Genomic DNA, 26,417 nt, shown 5'->3' with positions numbered 1-26,417 from the left:
GTGTTATAGGAGCTCAGAAGACAGAAAGTCACTTCGGATGGGGAAAAAAGGGAAAACTTCAGTAATAAAATTGTTACCAGGAAAAGGGGGTTTCAATCCAGACCATAAGAGAAGGTTCTTGGATCTTGTCTGGGAAAGAAGTCAAGGCGAGTCACAAAATGCAGTGAAAGAAGCAAGCTTATTAGAAGCTACTCTGTTACAGAGTCGGGTGCCCTCAGAAAGCAAGAAGAGAATGTATCCTCTTTAAGTTTTTCTTTTCTTTTCTTTTTTTGAAACGGAGTCTCGCACTGTCACCCAGGCTGGAGTGCAATGCCGAGATCTCGGCTCACTGCAACCTCCGCGCCCCCAACCCAGATTCAAGTGATTCTCCTGCTTCAGCCTCCCAAGTAGCCGAGATTACAGGCATCTGCCACCACTCCTGGCTAATATTTTGTATTTTTAGTAGAGACAGAGATTCACTATGTTGGCCAGGCTCGTCTCAAACTCCCGACCTCAGGTGATCTGCCCGCCTCAGCCTCCCAAAGTGCTGGGATTACAGGCGTGAGCCACTGCGCCTGGTTCTCTTTAAGTTTTTCTTATATAGGAGTCTTGTCTATATAAAGATTAAGCTAAGCTGTGCCTATGTGCAGATGACGGGACAGTGTATAACTGGGTATCCCAGGTTCTTGGCCTCCTCTGCCCCAGGAATGGGGAAAGAGGCCCTGGAGGTGCAGTGGGCTTGTTCAAGTAAATATTGGACCCAAAGAGTTTTGCAGAAAGCAATTTATTAGGCAGAGAGAAAAGTAGAGAGAAAGAGAGAGAGCGAGCGAGCTCCCATGATGTCGTGGGAGGGGATCTGGAGATGGAGTCCGCACAGGAGAGGGGCAGGGGGACTTTTAATATGGAGTTACTCACGCCCCATTCAAGTTCTTGTCCCATGAGAGGAGTTCCTTCAAACTTCCGCTGGAGTGATCGATCTTTGACTTTGATATCCGATTGGCTGCCCGGCCCACAAGTGTGACAAAACTTATTATTCTATTGGTTTAAAGAAAACTATCCTTGACATTTTAGTGTGCGAGTACATCAAAGCATAACTACAATTTTTTGAAAACATTTGTTGTTAAGATATTGGGACGCCTAGACTTCCTGTTGTTGTAGGAGTGTCCTTGCAGGTATCCTTAGGCTGTTTTCTCAGCTACAAACAACCTATGACCATGGGTCATGGTTGGCAAGGAGTGTGCCTTGCTAGGTTCAGGATGGAGCTGAATTTAAAATAGTGTCACCGTCGTTCTCCTAGGCTCCTGCCTCCCTAACAAAATATCCTTAAGGATGGTACAGTTTCTGCAGATAGATATAGAAGGGGGCATTCCAGAGAGAGAATAGGATAGTGTTGAAGAGCTTTGAACACAGCCCACACCTGGATTGAAATCCCCATCTTATTGCTTTGCTCACTAGCTAGATGATCTGGGGCAAATGACCTGGCTTCTATTTCTATTTAATGCAGGGTCTGAAGTTTTCAACAGAGCATATTTGGGGAATTACAGAGCATCCCGGTTGACCATAACAGAGTGAGGCTGTGTTTCAGATGGTCTCGCTATGTTGCGCAGGCTGGAGTGCAGTGGCCTGATCTCGGCTCACCGCATCCTCCGCCTCCCAGGTTCAAGAGATTCTCCTGCCTCAGCCTCCCGAGTAGCTGGGATTATAGGCATGTACCACCATGCCCGGCTAATTTTTGTATTATTAGTAGAGACGAGGTTTCTCCGTGTTGGTCAGGCTGGTCTCCAACTCCCAACCTCAGGTGATCTGCCCGCCTCAGCCTCCCAAAGTGCTGGGATTACAGGCATGAGCCACCATACCAGCCTTAGCCTTGCTCTCTTAGGCTCCCGCCTCCCTAACAAAGTATCCTTGAAGGATGGTACAGTCAACTACCTTTCAACCATAGGTGTTTGTCCCACAATCAACATTTGTATAACTAAGCATGGATATTTATCACTCTGTTTCTCTACTGAGTTTCCGTATTTTAACTCGCAGTTCTGGGTTCATTATTAGAAATAGATTGGAGAAAGTACTTTTATTAGATGGTATAAGCAGTATTTCATATCAGTTGTGAATTTTGTGATTGTTTCTATTTCTATTTCTTTTCTTTTTTTGAGACTGAGCCTCACTCTGTCACCCAGGCTGGAGTGCAGTGGTCCAATCTCAGCTCCCTACAACCTCCGCCTCCCAGGTTCAAGTGATTCTCCTGCTTCAGCCTCCCAAGTAGCTGGGATTACAGGCGCCCGCCACCACGCCTGGCTAATTTTTGTATTTTTAGTAGACACAGGGTTTCACCGTGTTGGCAAGGCTGGGATTGTTTTTGTTTCTAAAGGACTTTTCTTTAGAGGCAGGGTCTCGCTATGTTGCCCAGGCTGGAGTGCGGTGGCTATTCATAGGCATGATCCCACTACTAATCGGACAGAGTTTTGAGCTGCTCTGTTTCCAGCCTGGGCCTGTTCACCCCTCCTTGGGCAACCTAAGGGACTTTTCTATACTGACTCTGTTGAGGGACCTATTTAAGTTGGAAGAATTTTTCTACATTCATTTTCTTCACATACAGTGTGATGAATAGTCTTTGGAATTAGTTGTGTCTTCTTTTATGATAAGTGGCCTAAAATGCGGCCTGATATTTGTGCTCTAGGAAGGAACAGGAGAACAGTGTTATTATTTGGCCTGTGAATTGTGATGAGACTTATTCCTTTGTATTGAAAGACTCAGTGGGATTATAACAACTTCTCAGCTTTAGAAACCAGCCTCACCAGAGAAGTGAGTACAATCTGGACCTCTTACTGTTATGAAGTGTGAAGGGAGAATAAATCTTGGGACCCCCAAATCATTAAGCCAAATGGAAGTCAAGCTGGGAAGTGCGTCAGGCAAACCTGCCTCCCATTTTATTTCTAAATAAGGTAGCTACAAAGATTAAAAAACCATATACCTCCCTCACAATTTGCCCATGAAAGAATTCCTTGAGGACAAAAGACAGACAGAACTCAGAGTCATCCTTCTGCTCATGTGAGACAAATGCCTATATGATTGCTTCCTCTGCCCTATAGTTTCACGAAGCCAAACTGAGGCATAAGTGACTATTCCTCCACCCTCTTCTCACATGTAAATTGTGCAGTGCATAAAAGGCTAACCAGAGGCCCCGAGTGGTGGCTCACACCTGTAATCCAGCACTTTGGAAGGCTGAGGCGGGCAAATCACAAGTTCAGGAGTTTAAGACCAGCCTGGTCAACATGGTGAAACCCCATCTCTACTAAAAAAAAAAAAATACAAAAATTAGCCAGGCATGGTGGCACACGCTTGTGATCCCAGCTACTTGGGAGGCTGAGGCAGGAGAATTGCTTGGACCCAGGAGGCGGAGGTTGCAGTAAGCCAAGATCACACCACTGCACCACAGCCTGCGTGACACAGTGAGACTCTGTCTCAAAAAAAAAAAAAAAAAAAAAAGACTAATCAGAGACCCAAAAGAATGCTTTTGTCTCTTATCTACCTATGAACTGGAAGGCCCGCCCCCACCCCCAGCCTTCGCCTTGTCCTGCCTTTCTGGAATGACTAAGGTACAGCTTACGTGTATGGATTGATGTCTCATGTCTCCTTAAAATGTATAAAAGCAAGCTGTGCCTCGAGCACCTTGGGCACATGCTGTCAGGACCTCCTGAGGCTGTGTCATGGGTGCGACCTTACCCTTGGCAAAATAAACTTTCTAAGTTGATGGAGATCTGTCCCATAGTTTTGGGTTCACAGAAGGCAATGGAAAATACTGTTTTCAAGTGTTTAAACAACACGAATGAGCAAAAGTGCTGCTTTGACGGAGTGGCTGGGTGGGGTATGTTTTTCCCTGGACTTGCTCCCAAAGGGTCAGGGAGAAGAATTCATCCATCTGACTCGTAGGGATAGGAATCCAGAGTGCACAGCCATGTTGGCTGTTGTTACCCAAGGAGGGTAGATTTGCTTCAGAGCCCTCAGGGAGGATACTTGAGAGGCTAGATTTTGGGCACCCAACTGAAGCCTGGAATTAGAAGGCGCTCCATGGGTTTATTATGAATAAATGGTGGCACTGGCAAGTAAGTCTTACATGTCATGGGCATTTAAGTAAACTCTACCAAAGGGCAGAAAACAAATTCAATGCCAGGTTCCTGTCCTTCTCTATTTGAAAACTAAGGGTCTGATGTTACTTCTTCCCAGTAGAATGACCTTATGTGTGTATGATGGCTTTTCTTTGTTCATTTGCCAGTGATTGTTCTAGAACACCTCTGAGTGTATGATGGCTTTTCTTTGTTCATTTGCTGAGTGATTGTTCTAGAACACCTCTGTGTGTATGATGGCTTTTCTTTGTTCATTTGTGAGGTGATTGTTCTAGAACACCTCTACTATGTCCTGCCTTTGTGTCACCTATTCTGTTCTGTTCAGGTAGAAAACTACTTTCCATCTTTTGACATTTCAATTTCAATTTCTTCAGAAATTCAAAACACAACCTTTGCTTGAGTGTATGAGTGCTAATGATTGTAAATATCTGGAATTTGGTCTTAGTGGTACTGTTGATGCAAGATTTTTCTTCCTGGTCACTTGGCAAGCCGGAGGCCCCAGGCCAGTGATGCTCCAGGGTCGGCCATACTAGTGAGCCCCAGCTCACCGGTGTTGTAGCTTGTACCCACATCCGCCAGTTCCACATGACAGTGTGGAAAACCAATTAGGAAAGGGTAGGTAAAATAGCTGGTATGTAAAATAGGCGAAGGGTGGGGATCCATCACAGGAAAGTGGGACAAATGGGAAGACAAGTTCTCAATCCAGTCTGAGGATTTAACTTGTAGCTTGGCTTTCAGGCTTTATTCTATCTTGGGCTTGGAGGTGGGGTTTCATCAGGCACCCACCCCTATCTGCCTAGGCGTTTGGCTGCCACCTGCTGCACTCATTATCAATTATAAAGATGATAGCCACACACCATAACAACCAGCCTCCTCTCCTATTTATGATGTGATATGGGTTGTTATGGTGATGGGGTAGTCTGAGGAACTGAGATGAAGTTGGAGATGTTAGTGGCTGAGGGATTAGCTATAAAGTTTGGGAATGTTGCCTTTTTAAAATCAAACTTTGGGCGGGGTTTCACCGTTTTGGCCAGGCTGGTCTCGAACTCCTGACCTCAAGTGATTTGCCCGCCTTGGCCTCCCAAATGCTGGGATTACAGACACGAGCCACTGCACCTGGCCTGCTTTAGGCTTTTGGACCCATAGTGTCTCTACCTCAACTACTGAACTCTGCTGTTGTGGCTCAAAAGCAACCATAGACAATACTTAAATGACTATGGCTGTGTTCCAATTAAACTTTATTTACAAAGATAAGAGTGGGGTGGATTTGGCAGATGGATAGTGGTTTGTTGGCCTGTGGTCTAGATTAATGGTTCTCATATGTCAGCACACAATAGAATCAGTTGGAGGACTTTCTAGGACACACATTTCTGGTCTCACCCTGAGATTTCTGGTTCAGTAAGTCTAGGGGTAGGGCCAAATAGTTTGCATTTCAGACAAGTTCCCCAGACCAGCTGATGCTGAAGAAAGGACTTGTGTAAACTCACAAGCTGGTAAAGGAAAAACTTAGGGCCTCATTAGGATTTAGATTTTCTGGCCCCTGGTTCCGTGCTGTTCCACTACATCATGCTGTTTTCAAATGATGTAATGGTGGTTAGCTCCATGATGCGAACTAGTATATTTATGTCTCTTTGTCTTGGTTCATCAACTTTAGACAGTATATTGTGTTTCTTTACGGTGAAAAATGAGTTTTGCATATTACGATGCTTTCTTTCTCCTCACTCCCTCTCACTATCTAATTTTTGTTAGTTGTATTTTTATTTTTAGATCACCTGCTGATCATCTGAATTGAAACAACATACTTCTTTTTGGTGATGCAGCTACCTTAGATAGTATCTGTTGACTTTCTACCACATATTTCCATCTTTCTTTGTGCTCATCCTTCATGTTCTTCTATCTATATGAGGTTGTGAAGATTTAAAATGTATTTACATTTATTCTACAAGTAGATTTTTTTTTTCTCTGACTATAGGTTGATTTTAAGTAATAGAAATGAGGAGGCCGGGCACAGTGGCTCACGCCTTTAATTTTCGCACTTTGGGAGGCCAAGGCAGGTAAATCACCTGAGGTCAGCAGTTTGAGACCAGCCCAGCCAACATGGTGAAACCCCGTCTCTGCTAAAAATACACACACACACAAAATAATAATGAGGCGTGGTGGTGGGCACCTGTAATCCCCAGCTACGTGGAAGGCTGAGGCAGGAGAATTGCTTGAACCCAGGAGGCAGGGGTTGCAGTGAGCTGAGACTGCACCATTGCACTCCAGCCTGGGCAACAAGAAAGAAACTTTGTTTCAAAAAAAAAAAAAAAAAAGAAAAGAAAACAAAAGAAAAATCAATAAAGTGCATTTATATGCATTCTGTGATATACATTATGTATACAGATTGGACCTCTCAAGTGGCAAATGTAATCCTATGTCATTTAAACCTGTGTCACTGAAAGGAGGAACTACAAAAGGTAAAGTGGGTCCTCTTTTCTCACACCCCGTCAGTTACTCAAAATCATGCCATAATTTAATTCAGTTCAGGTAATGACTTTTTTATGTGCATCTTCACCTGCTGTGTCTAATTGCCCTTCTTTTTCCCTTATTTACAGAAGTGGCATACATCTTTATTGCATTGTTAATATCTCGCAGATTCTTTATTACAGAGTGTGTAATTCGTACACTTCTCCTTTTGAGGCCCTCTGGTCTACTCTTATAATTCAGGGTTGTTGCTTGCTGTCTAGATTTGCTGCACGCTGTCAACCTGGGACTGTGTTTCATTGTGTCTCTGGGAAAGTCCCCTCTATTTTGGATTTCATTTTCACTGAAACTCTCAAAAATTATTTTTTCTTCCAAAAGCACGTATGATAAATCTTAACAGGACCTTGAACATTTGAAAATGGCTATATTTGTCCTCATACTTGATTAGTAGTTTGGCCAGGAATGGAATTTTTTATGTAAAAAACATTGATCCATTGATTTGTAGCATCTGGTGTTACTGATATGCTAATCCTTCTTACAAAGGTCTGTCTCATTTCTTTATAGGTAAACTGTTTATCTCTCCTCACAGGAAACTTTTAGGGTTTTTTCTTTATGTGTTCTAGGTTTGAAATTTCACATCTTTTTCTTTCTTTCTCCTGGGTCTTCAAATCTGAGTGAAGTCTTTCTTAGGCTTAGAATTCTTTTTGCTATTGTTTCTTTGAGTATTTCTTCCCTCCAACTCTGTTTTCTGTTTCTATTTTTCATCTCTTTATCACTTCACTTTTTACTCGTATATATGTACTAAATTGTCTATTCATGTTTTTGTTTTTTTCTTCTGTTGAGTTTTTGATTTTTATTTTTCTCTCAGTTTTTAAGAATTCTTTATGTAATTGGTATGTTAGCCCTTTATCTGTGATGTATATTGCATATATTTTTCTCTTACTTTTTAGTTTGTCCTTTGCCTTTGCTTAGGATTTTTTTGTTATGAAAAATTTTTATGTCATTAAACTTACTGACTTTCTTTTATTGTATCTGAGTTTTGAGTCATTGTTAGAAAGCTTTCCTAAATCTAGGTCATAGAGTAATTCATCCAGGCTTTCTTGTAGTAAAGTATGCTTTCTGTTTCCAGTCAGCTCTGATGAGATTGTTTATTTTTGTGGCTGGTATGAAGTATAGAAAACCAAGTTTATCTTTCTCTAAATGGCTCTTCAGTTATCTAAACACCATTAATTTTAAAAGTCCATATTTGCCTGAGTGACTTGAGAATTAATTGATGTGTTTGTCTGTTTGTAAATGAGCAACAAACTTTTAATGATAGAGGATTTAGGTTGTTTAATATCTAGTGAGATTAATCACTTCTCCCAGCCCTTAAGCTTTACCTTCTTTTCTAGTGTTTTCCTAACTGTTCTTTCCTGTTTTCTGTCTGTCTGTCTAGCTTCATAAAAAAAAGAAAAGCTTGTTGATCTTGTCATGGGACTGTTGTTAAATTTATAAATCAATGTAGGGAAAAGTGAAATTTTTCTTGTGTTAAAATCATCCTATCAAGAAGTGTCTTTCTACTTGTTCAAGTCCACTTTTATGTCTTTCAGGAATGTTTACAATTTTTTTCTGGCATAGTTTTGTACTTTTATTGTTGTGTTTGATCTCTTGTTGCCATTGTAAATGGTATCTATCCACTATTATATCCTTTAACTAGTAATTTTACTTTTTGTGCTGCCTTTATTAAGTTTAGCTATCAATGTTACACTTGCTTTATAAATAGTATTTTAAAGTCTTCTTTTATTTTTTAAAGCTCTGAAATAATTTTTGTGGCATTGAGACCATATATATATGGTCAGTGATTTTGTAGAATTCCCCTCTGAAACCATTTGGGCCTTGATAACTTTCTCTTTCCTTTAAATCGGTCCTGTTTAAGTTTTATATTTCTGATGAGGTTATTTTAAGTAACCTCATTAAGTTAATTTAAGTAACCTGTATTTTACTTAAATTAATTTAAGTAACCTGTATTTCCTAGGAAATTATTTATATCTAAGTTTTCAAATTTATTTGCATAGAGGAGTGCAAAGTTGTTTCTTAGGGATTTTAAACTTTTTGTTTCAGTTCCTTTTGCCATTTCTTATTTTGTGTACCCTTCCTCCCTTTCTCTTTTTTCTTCTTAAGTTAGCTAGTGGCTGATTTTAAATTATTTTGTTAATTTTAAAAGTGGGACTTGGATTTACTAATTAGATCGATCATTTTTCCATTCTTTATTCATTTCTGCCTTTATCATTAATATGTCTTCCTTGTTCTTCCTTTTGGTTTGCTTCATTTTCTCTCATTTTTTGAGTTGATAATTTATTTTCATTAATTTACCTTGATGATTTAAATGTTTAAGTCTATGAATTTTCTCCAATGACTGCTTTAAGCAAACCCATAAATTCTGATATGTAGTGTTTTCTTTGTCATTACATTTTAGAAATTCGGAAATTTTACTTTACATTTTCCCTTTACCAAAGATTTATTAATAGTAAAATTTTAAAATGTTCAAGTGTTTTCTTTACATCGTGATCAATTTCTGTGGATGTTCCATGCATACTTTAGAAGATGGTGAATCCTCTTTATCAAAATGTGAAGCTTAAGACATAATCATTGTATCTTCCTTATTGATTATGTTGCGTAGGTCTTTTATAACTTTATTGATATGTCGTCTATTTGCTCTGTCTTGTACTGAAAATAGTATATTAAAATCTCCTCTGCGGCATGGGAGCTGAGGTTCAAGTCATGCGTGGGTCCGCGGCAGGGGAAGAAGCGCGGCGCTGGGCTCCTGCCTCGGGGGAAGTCCTGGTGAGGATGGGCCAGGGGGCCGGCGTGGCGACTCCAGGAGAGACTGAGGCCTGGCACCCGACCCGGCCGCGCTGGGCCCGAGCGGGGCTCCTCGGCGTGGACTGGGAGCCCCCAGGCACGGCTGGTTTCGGGCTAAGGCGCTCTGCAGACCTGACGATGGCGTCGGGTCGGGGATCCCAGGAACGGGAAGGGCTTCCGATGGTGAAGCTGGAGGAGGACTGCGCCGGAGCCAGGAGCTGCCCCGCCTGACCCAGGGCCGAGCCCGAGGCCTCCCACTTGCGCTGCAGGCAGTTCCGCTCGCAGCAGTTCCGCTCCCAAGAGGCAGCTGGTCCCCGGGAAGCCCTCACGGCTCCAAGAGCTTTGCCATGGGTGGCTTTGGCCTGAGAGGCGCACGAAGGATAGACCCTGGACCTGCGGGTACTAGAGCAGTTCCTGACCCTCCTGCCCCAGGAGACCACAGCAGGGCGCAGGAGCTGCGTCCGGAGAGCAGCGCAGAGGCGGTGACCCTCGCGGAGGATATGCAGAGACCGCGTCGGGGGCCGAGACGGCAGAGACCGCGTGGGTGGGGGGGGCCGAGACGGCAGAGACCGCGTGGGGGGGTCTGAGACAGCAGAGACAAGATGGGAGACTGAGACGGCAGAGACCACGTGGGGGGCCGAGACAGCGTGAGGGGCCGAAACAGCAGAGACAGGGTGGGAGGCCGAGACAGCAGAGACCGCGGGGGGGGGGGGCCGAGACAGCAGAGACAAGGTGGGAGGCCGGGACAGCAGAGCCGCACAGTCCCAGTCAGGAGGCCCCAAGCGCCCCGGTGGCACAAGGAGGAAAGCTGTGGGATGCCAGTGTCCAGAGCTGCAAGGGGGGCGTGAGCCCCCGAGGCCCAGCTGCAGGAGAAATTTGAGAACCTGGAAGAAGGCGTTCGTCTGTGTCCCCTGGGAACACGCGCCCTCAGGTGCTGCTTCCTGACCAGGCCCGAGGGGAGGTGCCCCAGAGTCCTGAGCTGGGAAGACCTCGTGAGCGGCCACAAGGGGACTGGGTGGAAAGGAGCGGTCCTCGGCAGGAGCCGCAAGTGGCAGAGAACTGGGGTGACCGAAGGAACTGCAGCCAAAGAAACTCCATGTATGCTCCTTGTGTGGCAAAAATTTCTCTAACAACTCGAATCTAATTAGGCACCAGAGAATCCATGCAGCAGAAAGACTGTGTCTGGGTGTGGACTGCAGTGAAATCTTTGGTGGGAGCCCACATTTCCTGTCACAGAGCACACGTGGGAGAAGAGGCCCACACGTGCCTCGAACGTGGGAAGTGCTTCAGTCGGAACACCTATCTGACTCGCCACCAGCGCACCCACACGGGCGAGAAGTGCTGTCAGTGTAACATACGCGGAAAATGTTTCTCCCACAACTCCAACCTCCACAGGCACCAGCGAACGCACATGGGGGAGAAGCCCTATAGGTGCCCCGAGTGTGGGGAGATCTTTGCTCACAGGCCCAACCTCCTTCAGCACCAGAGAATTCACACTGGAGGGCGACCTTGTAAGTGTCGCCAATGTGGGAAAAGTTTCTCTCGGAGTTCACACCTTGTCATTCATGAAAGAACTCATGAGAGAAAGAGACTTTACCTCTTCACTGAGTGTAGGGAAGCCGTGACTGACAGCACCCCCTTTCTTACAAACCACGGAGCCCACAAGGCGGAGAAGCTCTCTCAATGTTTGACTTGTGGGAAAAGCTTCTGGCAGGGCATGGACCTCACCAGACATCAGAGAACACACACAGGAGAGAAACCATATAAATGTACCCTTTGTGGGGAAAACTTCTCTCATAGATCCAACTTAATCAGGCACCAGAGAATACACATGGGATAAAAACCCCTATACCTGTCATGAATGTGGAGACAGTTTCGCCCACAGCTCCAATTGGATTCACCATCTGAGAACACATACAGGAGACAGACCCTATAAATGTTCTGAATGTGGAGAAAGCTTCTCTCAGAGTTCCCATCTTATGCACCATCAGATAACTCACATGGGTTAATAAAAGTGGGGTTTCTCTTTGCCCCAGATGAGGTGGCATAGTCACAGGAGCCTGTTGGCAAGAGCTGGTATTCCCTGCCCAGCTGACCAGATGACCACTACGTTCTTCAGGTAATGGGGACTCATTGTAAGGGAGGTGCAGAGGCAGCAGAGGACTGGCAAAAAACTGAAAAAGAGTTCTGTCTGTATGAGAAAGTATGGCAAGTCTCTGAGGTGACCTCAGGGTGGGAATCCTCTAAGTCCACTCTGCCCCATGGTGCTCCTATCCTCTTGATGTTTTTAGCCAATATGCGATTTGAGTGCCAGACTGTCCAGTTTACTCTCACAGCTTTGGGAATTCATGTGGTGTTTTTGACACTTCTTCCTTACTTGGGACATTCAGCAGGAGCATTTGGGGTTCTGGGGTACCTGAGGCCGGGCCAAGTCCCCTGGGGAATCAGCTGAAGGTCAACGAAAGACTGTTTGTGAGCTGCAGCTGTCCTGATGGCCCCAGTTGAGAAGTCATGGGCAATCCAGATCAAGCCACCATGTGCCCCACAATGGCCTAACAGGAGTATCCTTGGCAGATCACACGTGTAAATGTGACCTCAGACATAAAGGAACTAGGGACCCAAGGGCAATAATAAGGTGGAATTTGCAGGTCAGCCCAATTCCAATAATAAGGTGGAATTGGCAGAGGAAGTGAGAGTCTGATTACCCTTTGTGGAGAATGAGATTCCCCTGACCTGCACGAGAAAAATTAACAGCTCTGGAGTCCTGTTCCTGACGCCAAAGGAACAAGAGGGTTCCAAGAAAGTGGGAAACTGAAAATGTGGATCCTAGGGGGAAATTAGGGATTGTGTCTTTACCTGTTGAAAATATGTTTGGATGAAAATATCTTCAGGAAACATTAAAAAAAAAAAAAAAGTAAAGTGTATTTCTTTCTATCTGCTTTTGAGACGGTCTTGCCCTGTCTCCCAGGCTGGAGTGCGGTGGCATGATCATGGCTCACTACAGCCTCAACCTTCCCAAGCTCAAGTGATTCTCTCACCTCAGCCTCCTGAATAGCTGGGTCTACAGACATGCACCACCATGCCTGGCTAATTATTTACTTTTTTGTAGAGATGGGGTCTTCCTATGTTGCCCAGGCTGGTCTCAAACACCTGGGCTTAAGCAATCCTCCTGTCTCAGCCTCCCAAAGAATGGGGATTACAGGCACAAGCCATCGTGCCCAGCCCCACTTCCTTTGTAGGAATTGGTTTATTTCATAGGACCTTGGTATAGTAGGGAAATTAATAATTTCTGCTCTGGGTCTTCCTCTTGTAGACTGCATGTACGGATGGTCCCTGATTTACTATGATTCAATCTGTGATTTTTAAACTTTATGATGGTACCCATACAACCATTCTGTTTTCTGCTGTCAGTACAGTATTTAATAAATTACATGAGCTATTCAGTACTTTTTTATAAAATAAGCTTTTGTGTTAGATGATTTTGCTCAACTGTAGGTTGATGTAAGTGTTCTTAGTACATTTAAGGTAGGCTAGGGTAAGTTATGATGTTCAGTAGGTTAGGTGTATTAAATGCATCTTTGACTTAGGATTATTTTCAATTTAAGATGATTTTGTCAAGATGTAACCCCATTGTAAGTCAAGAAGCATCTGTAGTTGGTTCTTTCTTTGTGAGTTAAATTGAAAATCTTTTTCTTAGAAAAAATGAATTAAGCCCATTCGTGTATATTGATATGACTGATATGTTGGGTGTCAATTTTGTCATTATTTTGTGTTATAACTGCTAGATGGATTATATTTACTAGGTTTTTATACATGTCTTTTCTTTGCTTTTTAGTTTTAACTTCTTTTGGTATTTAAGAAGATTTGGAATTTTGTCCTTGTATTTATACCTTTTAAAAATGTTCTTAGTCTCTATTTTTAATTGTAATCTTTTGCTGTCTAGTTTGTTGGTTTTTAATAATGTTCTCTGACTCCTGCCTATTGCCTATACATGAATCAATGAACTTATTCTTTTCTCTTCTCCCATCTTTCCTTCTTCCATTTTTAAACTTGCATTATTGTATATATTTTTATTCTACCCTGTTTGATATTAGACCTACCATTAAATATGTTAAATATATCCTTTTGCTGAAATTCCCTTATCTTTGATTGGGTGAAGATCAACCTCTACTAGATTCTTCAAGAAGGGCTTATAGCTACAAAATTTTTTGAGTTTTTCCATGTTTATAACTATTTTTCTATTGCTTCATACTTGAAGGCAAGCTTGTCTTGATAAAAAATTCTCGGTTCACAGTTTTTGCTCATGAGTTGTCCTGGAATGCTATTACATTCTTGCCATGAATTGTATGTTGCCTTTGAGAAGTGTGATTGCTGCCTGATTCTCTTATCCTGTTAAATTGTTTCATTTTTGCCTGAAAGTGTTAAGAATTTTTATTTTATCTTTAAAGCCAAGCAGTTCACTAAAATATGTGTGATGGTTTATTGGTTCAGGTAGATTTTTCCGGGTTCCTGCTGGGCCCTTTCAGGTATTGTAGATTTTTTTTTTTTTTAATTTCTTGGATTATATTACTTATATTTAAAATATTATTTCTGTTGTTTGTTTTTAGTTTTTATAGAGACTCCAGTTGTAAGCATATTGGTTCTCTTCTGTCAGGCTTCCATTTCATCCACTTCCTTTCTGACCCTTTCCACTTAAAATTTTGTTTTTTTTTTTTTTTTCATTTTCATTCTCTTTTTTTTTTTTTTTTTTTTTTTTTTAAAGACAGGGTTTCACTCTGTTGGTTAGGCTGTTCTTGAATTCCCGACCTCAGGTGATCTGCCCGCCTTGGCCTCCAAAGTGCTTGGATTACAGGCGTGAGCCACCATGCCTGTCCTTCATTTTCATTCTCTTGTTTGTTTTCTTGAAGTTGTTCACTGCCTCTTATTAAATTTTTTGTTCAAATAGGATATCCTTTGGGTATCTTGTAATTTAGACTCCTTTTCTCTTATGAGGTTGTCTTTTCCTTTTATTTTCTGTCTTCAGTTAATTCTGATTTCATTTCTTCCATTTTTAAATATTAAGAAGTTTACTTCTGTTCTTGTTTTTTGAGTTTCTTATTTAAAGTGCCACCCACTCCCCCTACTTCCAAATGTTCGTTTGAAGACATGTAATTCAATTTGGAAAGCTATGGGTTTTTTTTTTTTTCTGCTTAATGACTAATTTTTTGGAGCAATTTCATTAAGAAGATTATTTAAAGATATGTTTTATTTCTAGAGCAGTTTTCAGCAAAATTGAATGGAAAGTACAGAGAGTTCCCATATATCCCTGACCCACATGCATGTGCAATCTTCCTCACCATCAACATTCCCCACCAGAGCAGTACATTTGTCACAGTTGATGAAACTGCACTGACATGTCATTGTCACCCAAAGTCCATCATTTACATATGGTTCATTCTTGGTATAATACATGCTATGAATTTTGGCAAATGTGCAATGACATGTATCTACCATTGTAGTAACATACAGAATAGTTTTGTCCTAAAAATCCTCTGTGCCCCGTCCCAGACCCTAGCAATCACTGATCCTTTTACTGTTTCCATAGTTTTGCCTTTTCCAGAAAGTCATACAGTTGGACTTAAGAAATATGTAGACTTTTCAGATTGGCATCTTTCACCTAGTAATATGTATTTAAGTTTTTCCATGTCTTCTCATGGCTTAAAGCTCATTTCTTTTTAGTGCTAAATAATATTCCAGTATCTGGGTATGTCAAAGTCTGTTTTTCCATTCATCTGCATCATGGTTATTTTCAGGTTTTGGCAATTATGAATAAAGCTTTTTATAAACATCTGTGTGCAGGTTTTTGTATAGATACATGTTTCTGGCTCATTTGGGTAAATACCAAAGAGCAAAATTAATGGATCCTTTGGTAAGAGCAGTAAGAAACTGCCCAACTGTCTTCTAAAGTAACCGTGCCCTTTTGCATCCCTACCAGAAGTGAATGAGAGTTCCTGTTGCTCTTTGCCAGCATTTGGTAAGCTGTCAATGTTTAGGATTTTGATCATTCTAATAAATATATGATAGTATCTCATTGTTTCAATTTGCAGTTCCCCAATGACATACTATGTTGAACATCTTTTCATATGTTTATTTGTCATCTGTAAATCTTCTTTAGTGAGGTGTCTGTTCAGGTCTTTTGCTTTATTATTATTATTATTATTATTATTGAGATGGAGTCTCATTCTGTTGCCCAGGCTGGAGTGCAGTGGCGCAATCTCGGTTCACTGTAACCTCCATCTCCCGGGTTCAAGCGATTCTCCTGCCTCAGCCTCCCGAGTAGCTGGGATTACAGGCATGTGCCACCACACCTGGCTAGTTTTTGTATTTTCATTAAAGACAGGGTGTCACCGTATTGGCCAGGCTGGTCTTGAACTCCTGACCTCAAGCGATTAGTCCACCTCGGCCTCCCAAAGTGCTGGGATTACAGGTGTGAGCCACTGTGCCCGGCCTTTTGCCTGTTTTTAAATTGGGTTGTTCATTTCCTTATTGCTGAGTTTAAACAGTTCTTTGATATTTTGATAACATTTCTTTATAAGATAGAAGATATAAAGATACAAGATATAAAGAAATGTGTCTTGTCTTTTCATTCTGTTGAAAGTAAACTTTTATTCTTATTTTCTTTTTTCCTCATAGTAGCTTTCTGTAGATAGTTACTGCTTGCATCTTGCATTTGATTCACAGAGTTGGTGGTTTGGGGTGGTTTACAAGATTTCTAGTTCAAGAATATCATCTACTGTTAGTGTATCTAAAAGTAGTTCGTTTGATAGATGGCCTTAAAAATGTTTTTTTCAGAGGTTAAGGGAGGAGGTTTGTATCCTTGCCTTTTTGTCTTTTTTTCCATCTTGTAAGATTCTAAATTTTACCTATTACTAGTTTTTGCCTTTACTACACAGGTACTGTCTCTCCTTCCCTTTTCTTTTCTCTCCCAGAAACTTGCCTTTCTAAAACTGCCTGTTTGATTCCTTCTCTAGTCAGTGCCCTGATGCTCCAGAACAGAGTATCTCTTCTCCAAAGTTCCTGAGACAAGAAGTATTTCAGATTTTTTTCAGATTTTGGAATATTTGCATATACCCAGTGAGATATCTTGGGGATGGGACCAAAGTCTAAGCACAAAATTGCCTAATATTCCACAAACATATATCCTGAGGTAATTTTATACAGTATTTTAAATAATTTTGTGCATGAAACAAAGTGTGTATACATGGATCCATCAGAAAGCAAAGATGTCACTGTCTCCACCCATGTGGACAGCCTGTGGTTGTTTGGCATCACTGTTATTCCTGAATCTGAACTTACATGCTACTGATAAACAACTAGTATCTTATACTTATTCACACTTAAGTATTTAACAGTAAATAGTAAGAGGTGCCATTCTTATAGCAAAAACAAATAATGCGTTCAGGGTAACTGTATTAGTCCATTCTCACACTGCTATAAAGCACTGCCTGAGACTGGGTAATTTGGGAAGAAAAGAGGCTTAATTGACTCACATTTCCACAGGCTGTACAGGAAGCATGGCTGGGCGGCCTCAGGAAACTTACAATCATGGTGGAAGGGGAAGGGGAAGCAAGCATGTCTTACATGGTGGCAGGAGAGAGAGAGAGTGATGGGGGAGGTGCTGCACACTTTTAAACCATCTGATCTCATGAGAACTCACTGACTATCATGAGAACAGCAAGGGGAAAGTCTGCCCCCATGATCCAGGCACCTCCCACCAGGTCCCTCACTCAACACCGAGGATTACAATTCAACATGAGATGCTGGTGGGAGCGCAGAGCCGAACCGTGTTGGTAACTAAGCAGTACAGTAGCGTTACTGTACAGTTACAGTACAGTACAGTGCTGCACTGTACAGTTACCAGCATGTGGCATCTGCTGTTGAACAACAGCAGCGAGGACGAATGCCGGCAGGCTTTCAGCTTCCACCTGTGATGCCGTGTTTTGATTAAAAGGTCATTGTACACTATGTGTTATTTTTCTCTATTCTCATTTTTCTTTTTTTTGAGATGGAATTTCACTCTTGTTGCCCAGGCTGGAGTGCAATGGTGTGATCTCAGCTCACTGCAACCTCTACCTCCTGGGTTCAAACAATTCTCCTGCCTCAGCCTAATGAGTAGTTGGGATTACAGGTTTCCGCCATCAGGCCTAGCTAATTTTTGTATTTTTAGTAGAGATGGGATTTCACCATGTTGGCCAGGCTGGTCTCAAACTCCTGACCTCAGGAGATCCACCTCCCTCAGCCTCCCAAAGTGCTGGGATTATAGGAGTGAGCCACCGCACCCAGCCTAGTACACTATGTGTTATTTTCTAGGTGAGAAGAACCATCAGAAGTAGTTGAAGGAAAAGGAAGAAGTGGGTCCTCTATCTAGGGATGAAGAGGTATTCTTCCAAATGGCTATTTTGTGTTTTTTTTGCTTATTTTCTTTTTAGAGACAGGTTCTCATTCTGTCACCCATGCTGGAGTACAGTGGCGTGATCATAGCTAATTGCAGCCTTGAACTCCTGGGCTCAAGCAATCCTCCTACTTCAGCCTCCCAAGTAGCTAGGACTACAGGCATGCCACACACTCAGCTGATTTTTAATTTTTTTGTGGAGACAGGGTTTCGTTCTGTTGCCCAGGCTGATCATGAACTCCTGGGCTCAAGTGACCCTCCTGCCTCAGTGTCCCAGAGTTCTGGGATTACAGGCATGAACCACCCCCTCCTACCTCTGTCTGGCCTGGATTTTTTAATTTGCTCCAGAGTCATCTGCCTCATTAACAATGGGTTTTATCTTAGAAATTGTCTTTGATTTTATAAACTGGCATAATTTCTTGTTCTGTTTTGAATGCATGCTGCTCTAGTCCTTCAATAAGCCCATTATACATTTTCACCATGTCTTCTAGGCACCTCTTTCTGGAGTGTTAGCACCATCTTTACCATCACTATTATCACAATCAGCTTGATTCAGAACCATTTTGGCTATTTCATCACTGGTTAATGAATGAACAATTGGAGTCTCATTATCAATGTTAAAAATGTCGATACCCACATTTTCCAGCTTACTGATGGACTCTGAAGATACATCTTTTGCATATGTAAGAAGGTTAGACATCATGGTTTCCTCACTTGACATATGGAATTCTTCAAAGTCACCACCTTATTCATCATCATCACTGAACAAGCCAGAGGTTGTGTCAGGTCTTGGTGCAAAACTGTGTCTTTAGTCACTGTGTTCCAAGCATTGACAGCAGCCTATATGGCATCTTTCATGCTAAACTCTTTTTGAAAACCTCCACACCCACGCCTTAGTTTACTGCTGCTCACATGTTGTTCAAGAAAGTGTTTATATATTTACTTTTCATTGACCTAAGGATGCCCTGTTCATGGCTGAATTAACGTAGTCACATTTGAGGGAAGTACATGACATAAACATGATTTTTGTGAAATCAGATGCGATCAGGTGTGTTCAGGGTGGTATGGCTGTAGACGGTAAATGTTATTTTTGATGAGAATTTCAGCTGGAGGGTAAGCAGAACAGTTGTTAAGAAATAAGAAAATCTTTCCATCATCACTCAGTCCAGTTTCCCTGCAGAGTACATGAGCCACTGGTATAAAATCTTCATGAAACCAACCAGAAAGGGTGTCCTTGGTGATCCATGACCTTCTGTTAGTGTAGTAACGGACTGGTAAGAAATTCAGTCTGTGAAAGCTTTTGCCTTCTGAGTGCCTGCTATATTAGCACATCTCAGCGCAGTCATTCTGTCTTTCACATCCTTAATTCCTGTAGGGGCTGTCTCATCAGTGCAGTCAATGTCTTTCTGGGGGAATAGTGCAAAACAGTGTTGTTTCATCAGCATCCCAGGCTTGTTCTGGTGGAAAGTTTTCATCAGCAGTGACCTTGGCAAACTCATCAGTGAATTTCTCCAGTGCTTCAGTAAAGATTTAGAATTTAAGAAAAACAGAAAAAAAAAAACCCAATGAATTTTTCCACTGCTTCATGTTCAGCAGATGCTTTTTCTTTTAACGAATCTTTTAACATTTAATGCTGTTTCTTTTCTTGTATTTCTGGGCCAGGCATGGTGGTAATCATATCCTGTAATCCCAGCACTTTGGGTGGCCAAGGCAGAAGGATTGTTCGAAGCCTGGGGTTCAAGACTAGCCTGGGCAACACAGCGAGACACTGTCTCTATTAAAAAAAAAATTAGCTGGAAGTGGTGGCAGATGCCTGTAGTCTCAGCTACTTGAGAGGCTGAGGTGGAAGAACTTCTTGAGCCCTGGAGGTCGAGGTTGCAGTGAGCTGTGATCAAGCCATTGCACTCCAGCCTGAGAGCCAGAATGAGATTCTGTCTCTTAACAACAACAACAAAATTTCTCTAACCAGCCTGTTGAATAGTCATAGTTCCATTCAATTTTCAGTTTGGTGTGATAGATATTTGCTTGTGTCGTGGTCAGCGTACAGTTAAGTGGCACAAGTTCACTGCAGTGCTGATGGATCCACTCTTTCAATATGTGATCAAGATCTTCATTTTTAACTTCATGTAGTGTTTTTGTATTTTTTGTTCATTTCTGTTCATCACTTTTAGCATGGAGCATCTACAATTTATTATTCTGTATCTTTAGGTCATATATGGTGTGCATTCTTTCTTTCTTTCTTTTTTTTTTTTTCTGAGATGGAGTTTCGCACTGTTGCCCCGGCTGTAGTGCAGTGGCGCCGTCTCGGCTCACTGCAATCTCCACCTCCTGGGTTTATGCAATTCTCTTGCCTCAGCCTCCTTAGTAGCTAGGACTACAGGCATGCGCCACCACACCCAGCTATTTTTTTTTGTATTTTTAGTAGAGACGGGGTTTCATCATGTTGTCCAGGATGGTTTCGATCTCCTGACCTTGTGATCCGCCCGCCTCGGCCTCTCAAAGTGCTGGGATTACAGGCGTGAGCCACCGCGCCTGGCCAGTGTGCATTCTTTCTAACAGCATGCTCTTCTTCTTTCTTTTTTTTTTTTTTGAGATGGAGTCTCGCTCTGTCACCCAGGCTGCAGTGCAGTGGCGTAATCTCGGCTCACTGCAGCTTCCACCTCCCAGGTTCAAGCGATTCTCCTGCCTCAGCCTCCCGAGTAGCTGGGATTAGAGGCACCCACCTCTACACCTGGCTAATTTTTGTATTTTTAATAGAGACAGGGTTTCGCCACGTTGGCTAGGCTGGTCTTGAACTCCTGACCTCAGATGATCCACTCTTCCTGGTCTCCCAAAGTGCTGGGATTACAGGTGTGAGACACCGCACCCAGCTACAAACACCATACTCTTCTGTAAGATGTTTCTCACTTATGCTGCTATCTACTTTATCCAACAGCTTGAATTTCTGTTCTATAGATAAACGTAAGTGCTTCCTCTTTTTCTTATCACTGTTACTCATAGGGGTATCTGTCGGACTTTTTTTTTTTAGTTGACATTTTGAAAAACATCTTTACATCATGGAGAAGAGAATAAGCAGAAAACCGCAATGAGTAATACTCATAGGTCTTGGTCTCACGCCGAGCATCATGGGGAACCTGCCGTTGATGCATCTGGCCTACATACACGCCATTTTATTACCCTTCATGGGCTTGCTTGCTAGGGAGTCAGGGCGTGCATGGAAAAGATACACTGCAGCTGAACAGGGCTGGGAGTGTCTTCATTCCCTTGAGGATGCTGAATAAATGGTGTGTCGTGAGCTTGCGTTTTAACTGCAACTTGTTACATGAAGTGAGGTGTTGGATTTTTCCACTTTTGGCGGCATGTCAGTGCTCAAGAAGTTTCAGATTTGGGGACATTTTGGATTTTGGATTTTTGGATTAAGGATGATTGGCCTGCATCTTCGCACTTAAAGTGGACTCTTTCGTTTTTGGTTTTTTTCCTGAGTGGTTTTATCTCAATGGCCTCTTCTCTTGGCACTCCCTAGCTCTCTGCAGGAGCTAGTAGCAAGAGCTTAAGGAATAGTTCTGTTGAAAATTAGTATTTTGTTTGTTTTTTAAAAAATGTTTGTAAGTAGCTTGAAGTTTGTAGTGTTTAATCTTCTAGTTGCTTTCAGGGCATGGGATTCTTGTGGCTCTGTTTGTTCTTTTGGTTTATCTGCATAGTTCTGAGAGGATGTGTAATGATTCAGATTTTGCTCAGCTACCCAGAAGTCCCTCTGTTTTCTTTTTGATAAACTTCAAATCACTGATTTTAGATCACTGATGATTTCATCACTAGTTGACTAATCAGTGATCTCAGAGGATCACAGATTTTGTTAGCAACCATGTGCATTTTTTAGAAAACTCTTCTATACATTTTTAGGTTCTAGCATCATATGTTTAATTTCTGAGAACTATTTCTCATTCTCCCATTGCTCCCTTTTCATAAGAGTGTGTTCTTGTTTTATGGATGCAGTATTCTTTCAAGAGTCTGTGATAACTAACTAGAAAAACTATAAACATTTCTTTGTAGTTGTTTTCATTGTTTGTTTCTAGATTGGCTGTTCTGTTTGTTCACCTCAATCTTTCTCTTTGATGCTTTGCTTTTATTCAGTTCAGAAGACCTTCGGTTGGCCTTTTATATTTATAAAGGGTTATGTTGTTAATACAATTATCTGGCTTGGATTTCCTCTACAATTGGGTAGATCTGTTTAACCAAAGTACTTGCACTTTCTGAATGAGAGGAAATTGAGGTCGGTAGACTCTGCAACACTGGGTGGGTCCTATAAACAGATTTTCCTTTAGGGATGCTTGATTAGGGAGTTGGCAATACTTTTGTTTTTTATAATAAAGAGGACTTTGCTCTAGAGGCAGAGATTTTTTTTTTTTAAGCCAATTTTTGTAAAATTACCTGCTTTTTGTAATCTTCTTCTGAGTCTTTCGGGCATGTGGTCTGAGGTTTCTTCAAGCGCTGCTCTTCCTCCTCCTTAGTTTCAACTCCTATAGTCTACACACTCTCGTGGCAAATCTACTTTGTGAAGGAAGAGGTTTGCAAGACTACAGATGGGGCAGATGCTGCAGCCAGCTGCTCCTTATTCACAAGGAGTGGGGAGGGAGAGAAGGAAGGGCTCACTGCCCTAGTTACTGCAAGTGAGGCCCCAGAATGGACATCACCTGGAAGCTTGGCAGAAGTGCAGAATCTGGGGCATCACCCCCAACTTCATGACTTGAAATTGGTATGTTTAACAGGACCCTCAGGTGATTGGTGTGGACTTGAAAAACATTGTTGATTATGGTATCTAAGTAATTATTCTGCTACTCCTGTTTTCTGCCCCAGTCTATCGCAAGAGTAAGACTGTCTTGGAGTGGCCACTAAGAAGCCTTCAAGCATTTTCCCCTTCATTTTTTAAGATCAGCATCCTTAGAAAGAGGAATTCGTTCATATCTGTGATCCCAACAAGATCTGATCCTTTTCTAATGACATTACCCATCTCTTGCTTGCCCCTCACAATCCCCTAGTTTTTTTCATTTTCAAATATTTAATGCAAATTCCAGAAATCGATATCGTGTAAATAAAGCTGTGATGGAGCGTATGGAGAGGATGGGATCCAGTAGACTTCCTAGAAGCATTTTATGCCAATGCTTTAAACAATATTTTATTTTATATTGCTTTACACAGTGCAAAGACCTGGAAACATGCTTTAATTCTTATATTTATTCCTGTATTTATTCATTCATTCGTGATGGATTTATTCCCTTTGCATGCTTATAGAGACTGTGTTATTGATCAGTAACATACCTATGTTGACCCAAAAAAGCCAAACTGTAAAATGTTTGAAGAACTTTATTCGGAGCCACATGTAAGAACAACACCATGACACAGCCTCAGGAGGTCCTGGGAACATGTGCCCAAGGTGATTAGGTAATGGCTTCATTTTATACACTTTAGGGAGACAGAAGTTACAGGCAAACATCAATCAATGCATGTAAGATGTACATTGGTTTGGTCCAGAAAGGTGGGACAACTTGAAAACTTGAAGCGTCAGGAAGAGACTTACAGATCAGAGATGGATTCAAACATTTTCTGATTGGCAGTTGGTTGATAGAGTTAAGTTATTATCTGAAGAGTGAAAGTCAGCAGAAAGAAATGCTTGGGGTTAAGATAAGCAGGGTGGGGTGGGAGGGTGCGGTTGTGGAAGCCATGGTTCTTGATATGTAGCAAGCTTCAGAGAGAATAGATGGTAAATGTCCCTTATTAGACCTTAAAAGGTGCCAGACTCTCAGTTAAATCTCTCCTGGATCAGGAAAAGACCTGGAAAGGGAAGGGGATTCTCTACAGAATGTAGATTTTCCCCATGAGAGATAGCTTTGGAGGGCCATTTCAGAATATGGCAAATAAATATATTTTGCAGTAAAAATATGTCTATTTCTTTCAGGGCCTGCTGTCATGTGATGCTATACTGGAGTCAGGTTGAAATTGGCATCTTACTGTTATAAAGAATCTGCTGTGTTAAGATCTCTTTTAATGTTAATGCTGGACAGTTGGGCCTGAATTCCAAAGGGAAGAGGGTATAACGAGGCATGTCCGGCCCTGCTTCCCGTTATGGCCTAAACTAGTTTTTTAGGTTTCTTTGAAATCCGCTTGGCCAAGGAGAGGGGTCCATTTAGTTGGTTGGAGAACTTAGAATTTTATTTTTGACTTACACCTACTTCTCTTCCTATTAAAAAAGATGTGGCGAAAGGATGGAATTTGCAATGTGGAAGCTCTATAGGAAGGAGTATCTGACTGAATGTGGGGAAGGGACTGCCTCGTTCTCTGGACAGCCTGGTAGAGAACTGGGCTGGCTTGGAGGCAACAGAGGACCTGGTTACGGTTAGGATTTGCGTCCCTGCCCAAATCTCAGGTCAAGTTGTTATCCAGCATTGGAGGTGGGGCCTGGTGGGAGATGACTGGACCCTGGGGGCAGATTTCCACTTCAGTGTTGTTCTCGTGATGTGCTTCTAACAAGATCCGGTTGTTTAAAATTGTGTGGCACCTCTTCCCTCACTGTCTTCCTCCTGCTTCAGCCATGATAAGATGGGCCTGCTTCCCCTTTGCCTTCCACCATGATTTTAAGTTTCCTGAGGCCTCCCCAGCCATGCTTACCATATGGCCGATAGAACCGTGAGCCAATTAAACCTCTATTTTAAAAACAAATTACCCAGCTTCAGATATTTCTTTATAGCAGTGCAGGAATGGGCTAATACATCTTGTTACTGGATGTGTCTGGTGGAACTGGGTGGGCATCTTGCAGGGATATGGAAGGGGATTCCTTCATTGTTAAAGCATGGAACTCAGTCATTGACTGTGTTCCTTCCTCCTGTAAAGAGGAAGTATTCTCTAAGTATGGTCTGTTCTATGAATGAGGGTAGCTGATTCCTAAAGTTTCAGTTTTCTGTAACTCTAGATTGTTTATTCATGAATAACTCAAGAGGTTTTGGGTTTCTTTTTAATCTTTAATTTTTTTTTTAATGGAAACTACAGAAAAATTTAAACATTTGCAAAAGCCAACAGACTAGTCTCATAAACACCTACATTTCTATCACCCAGCTTCGACAATTACCAACTCACAGACAGTTTGTCTTGTGTCTGTCTCCACCCATGTTTTCTCTCATCGTTACCTTGAAGCAGATAACATGTCATTTTGCCTGTAAGTATTTCAGCATGTATTTCTACAAGATAGAGGTTATTTTTAAAACATAATGATAATACAATCATCACATCACAAAATAGACTTTACTGTAACCAAATAGTTTAGCCATTTTTCGTATATCTTCAGTTATCCTTTTTTTCCCCAAGTAGTTAGTTGAAATCAGGATCCAGAAAAGAAGTGAGGAGGAGGGGCGTGCCTTGCCATCAGTTGCTCTGCAGATTCTCTGTCCTTTTACTCAAGAGCTGTTGATGTCCCTCAAAGCGCGGTTCTTTGCTGGCTTTCCTGTGCAACAGGAGCACATCTGCTTCTCTCCATTAGCTTGGGCAGGGACTTGCCCTTATTATCAAAGAGAACACTTGAGTCACAGCCTTTAGTCCAATCCTTTTTTTTTTTTTTTTGAGATGGAGTCTTTGTCACCCAGGCTGGAGTGCAGTGGCACAATCAGCTCACTACAACCTCTGCCTCTTGCATTCAAGCAATTCTCTTGTCTCAGCCTCCCAAGTAGCTGAGATTACAGGCACATGCCACCGTGCCTGGCTAATTTTTATATTTTTAGTAGAGATGGGGTTTTGCCACATTGGCCACGCTGGTCTCGAGCTCCTGACCTCAAGTGATTTGCCCACCTCGGCCTCCCGAAGTGCTGGAATTACCAGCATGAGCCATGGCGCCTGGCCTTGCCTTTAGTCCATTCTAAGATGTTGGTTCTCCTACACAGATCATGGAGAGTGACTTTCCACTCAGGATGATGCATTTAAGAAAATAGCAAAAGATAAAGTGAGGTGAGATAAGAGAAAGTATGATGAAGATGCTGAGGTGCGTGAGAGATGGACAAAATTGTCCCCCGTGTCTTCCATTCTTAATTTGGTTGCATCTCATAATATCTTCCAAATCCTATAAAAATGATCAACCGAATTCAACTGAATTTGTAGAAGTATTTCCATGGTCCCTAGGGAACTGAAGTCACCATACAGAATCAGTGAATCATAAAATGTTACCATTGGAAGGAGAGTTTGAAATGGGCTTCTGTTAGCCCCCACCAATTTGCAGATGAAGATGACAAAAGAATGCCACAAGACTAGAAAGCATTATGGATACTTTATTTCTGAATTGGAATAATAAATTTAAAAAGACATAGGTTAATCATCTTCCTATACCAGGAACAACTCTGGGCACGGGCACTGCCATTCAAAAGGGAATTCCTAAATTTTCCTAAGTTCACAGTATAAGCATCAACAAACCTAGACAGTCTGGAAGAGTAGTTTGATTTCTTCCAGTAAGAAGCCCCATATGCAGTATATCTGTGATGATCATATTAGTGCTTAGAATTAGGTATTTGAATCAGGGGTACCAATTGTCCTGGTTTTTCTGA

At 42.0% G+C, this 26,417-nt stretch overlaps 1 protein-coding gene across 7 annotated transcripts in view; it reads left to right on the top strand.

Annotated features, from left to right (window-relative positions):
- MCF2L2 (MCF.2 cell line derived transforming sequence-like 2) overlaps positions 1 to 26,417 on the top strand; it is a 279,331-nt gene that overhangs the window by 56,131 nt on the left and 196,783 nt on the right. Inside the window, exon 1 of one of the 7 annotated variants that reach the window (XM_064366853.1) lies at positions 18,444 to 18,529. The exons of the other annotated variants lie outside the window; for them this stretch is intronic. Within the exon in view, the coding sequence (XP_064222923.1) occupies positions 18,453 to 18,529 (77 nt within the window). The 5' untranslated portion in view covers positions 18,444 to 18,452. Of the gene's footprint in view, positions 1 to 18,443; positions 18,530 to 26,417 lie in introns of those variants that run through there. 7 annotated transcript variants of the gene reach the window in all.

The sequence above is a fragment of the Aotus nancymaae genome, unplaced genomic scaffold, assembly GCF_030222135.1.
Source record: "Aotus nancymaae isolate 86718 unplaced genomic scaffold, 86718_ANA_hifiasm-v0.15.2.pri h1tg000067l, whole genome shotgun sequence".
NCBI lineage: Eukaryota > Metazoa > Chordata > Mammalia > Primates > Aotidae > Aotus > Aotus nancymaae.
Note: the sequence above shows the minus strand (reverse complement) of the source record. Positions and strands in the feature narration are given on the sequence as shown.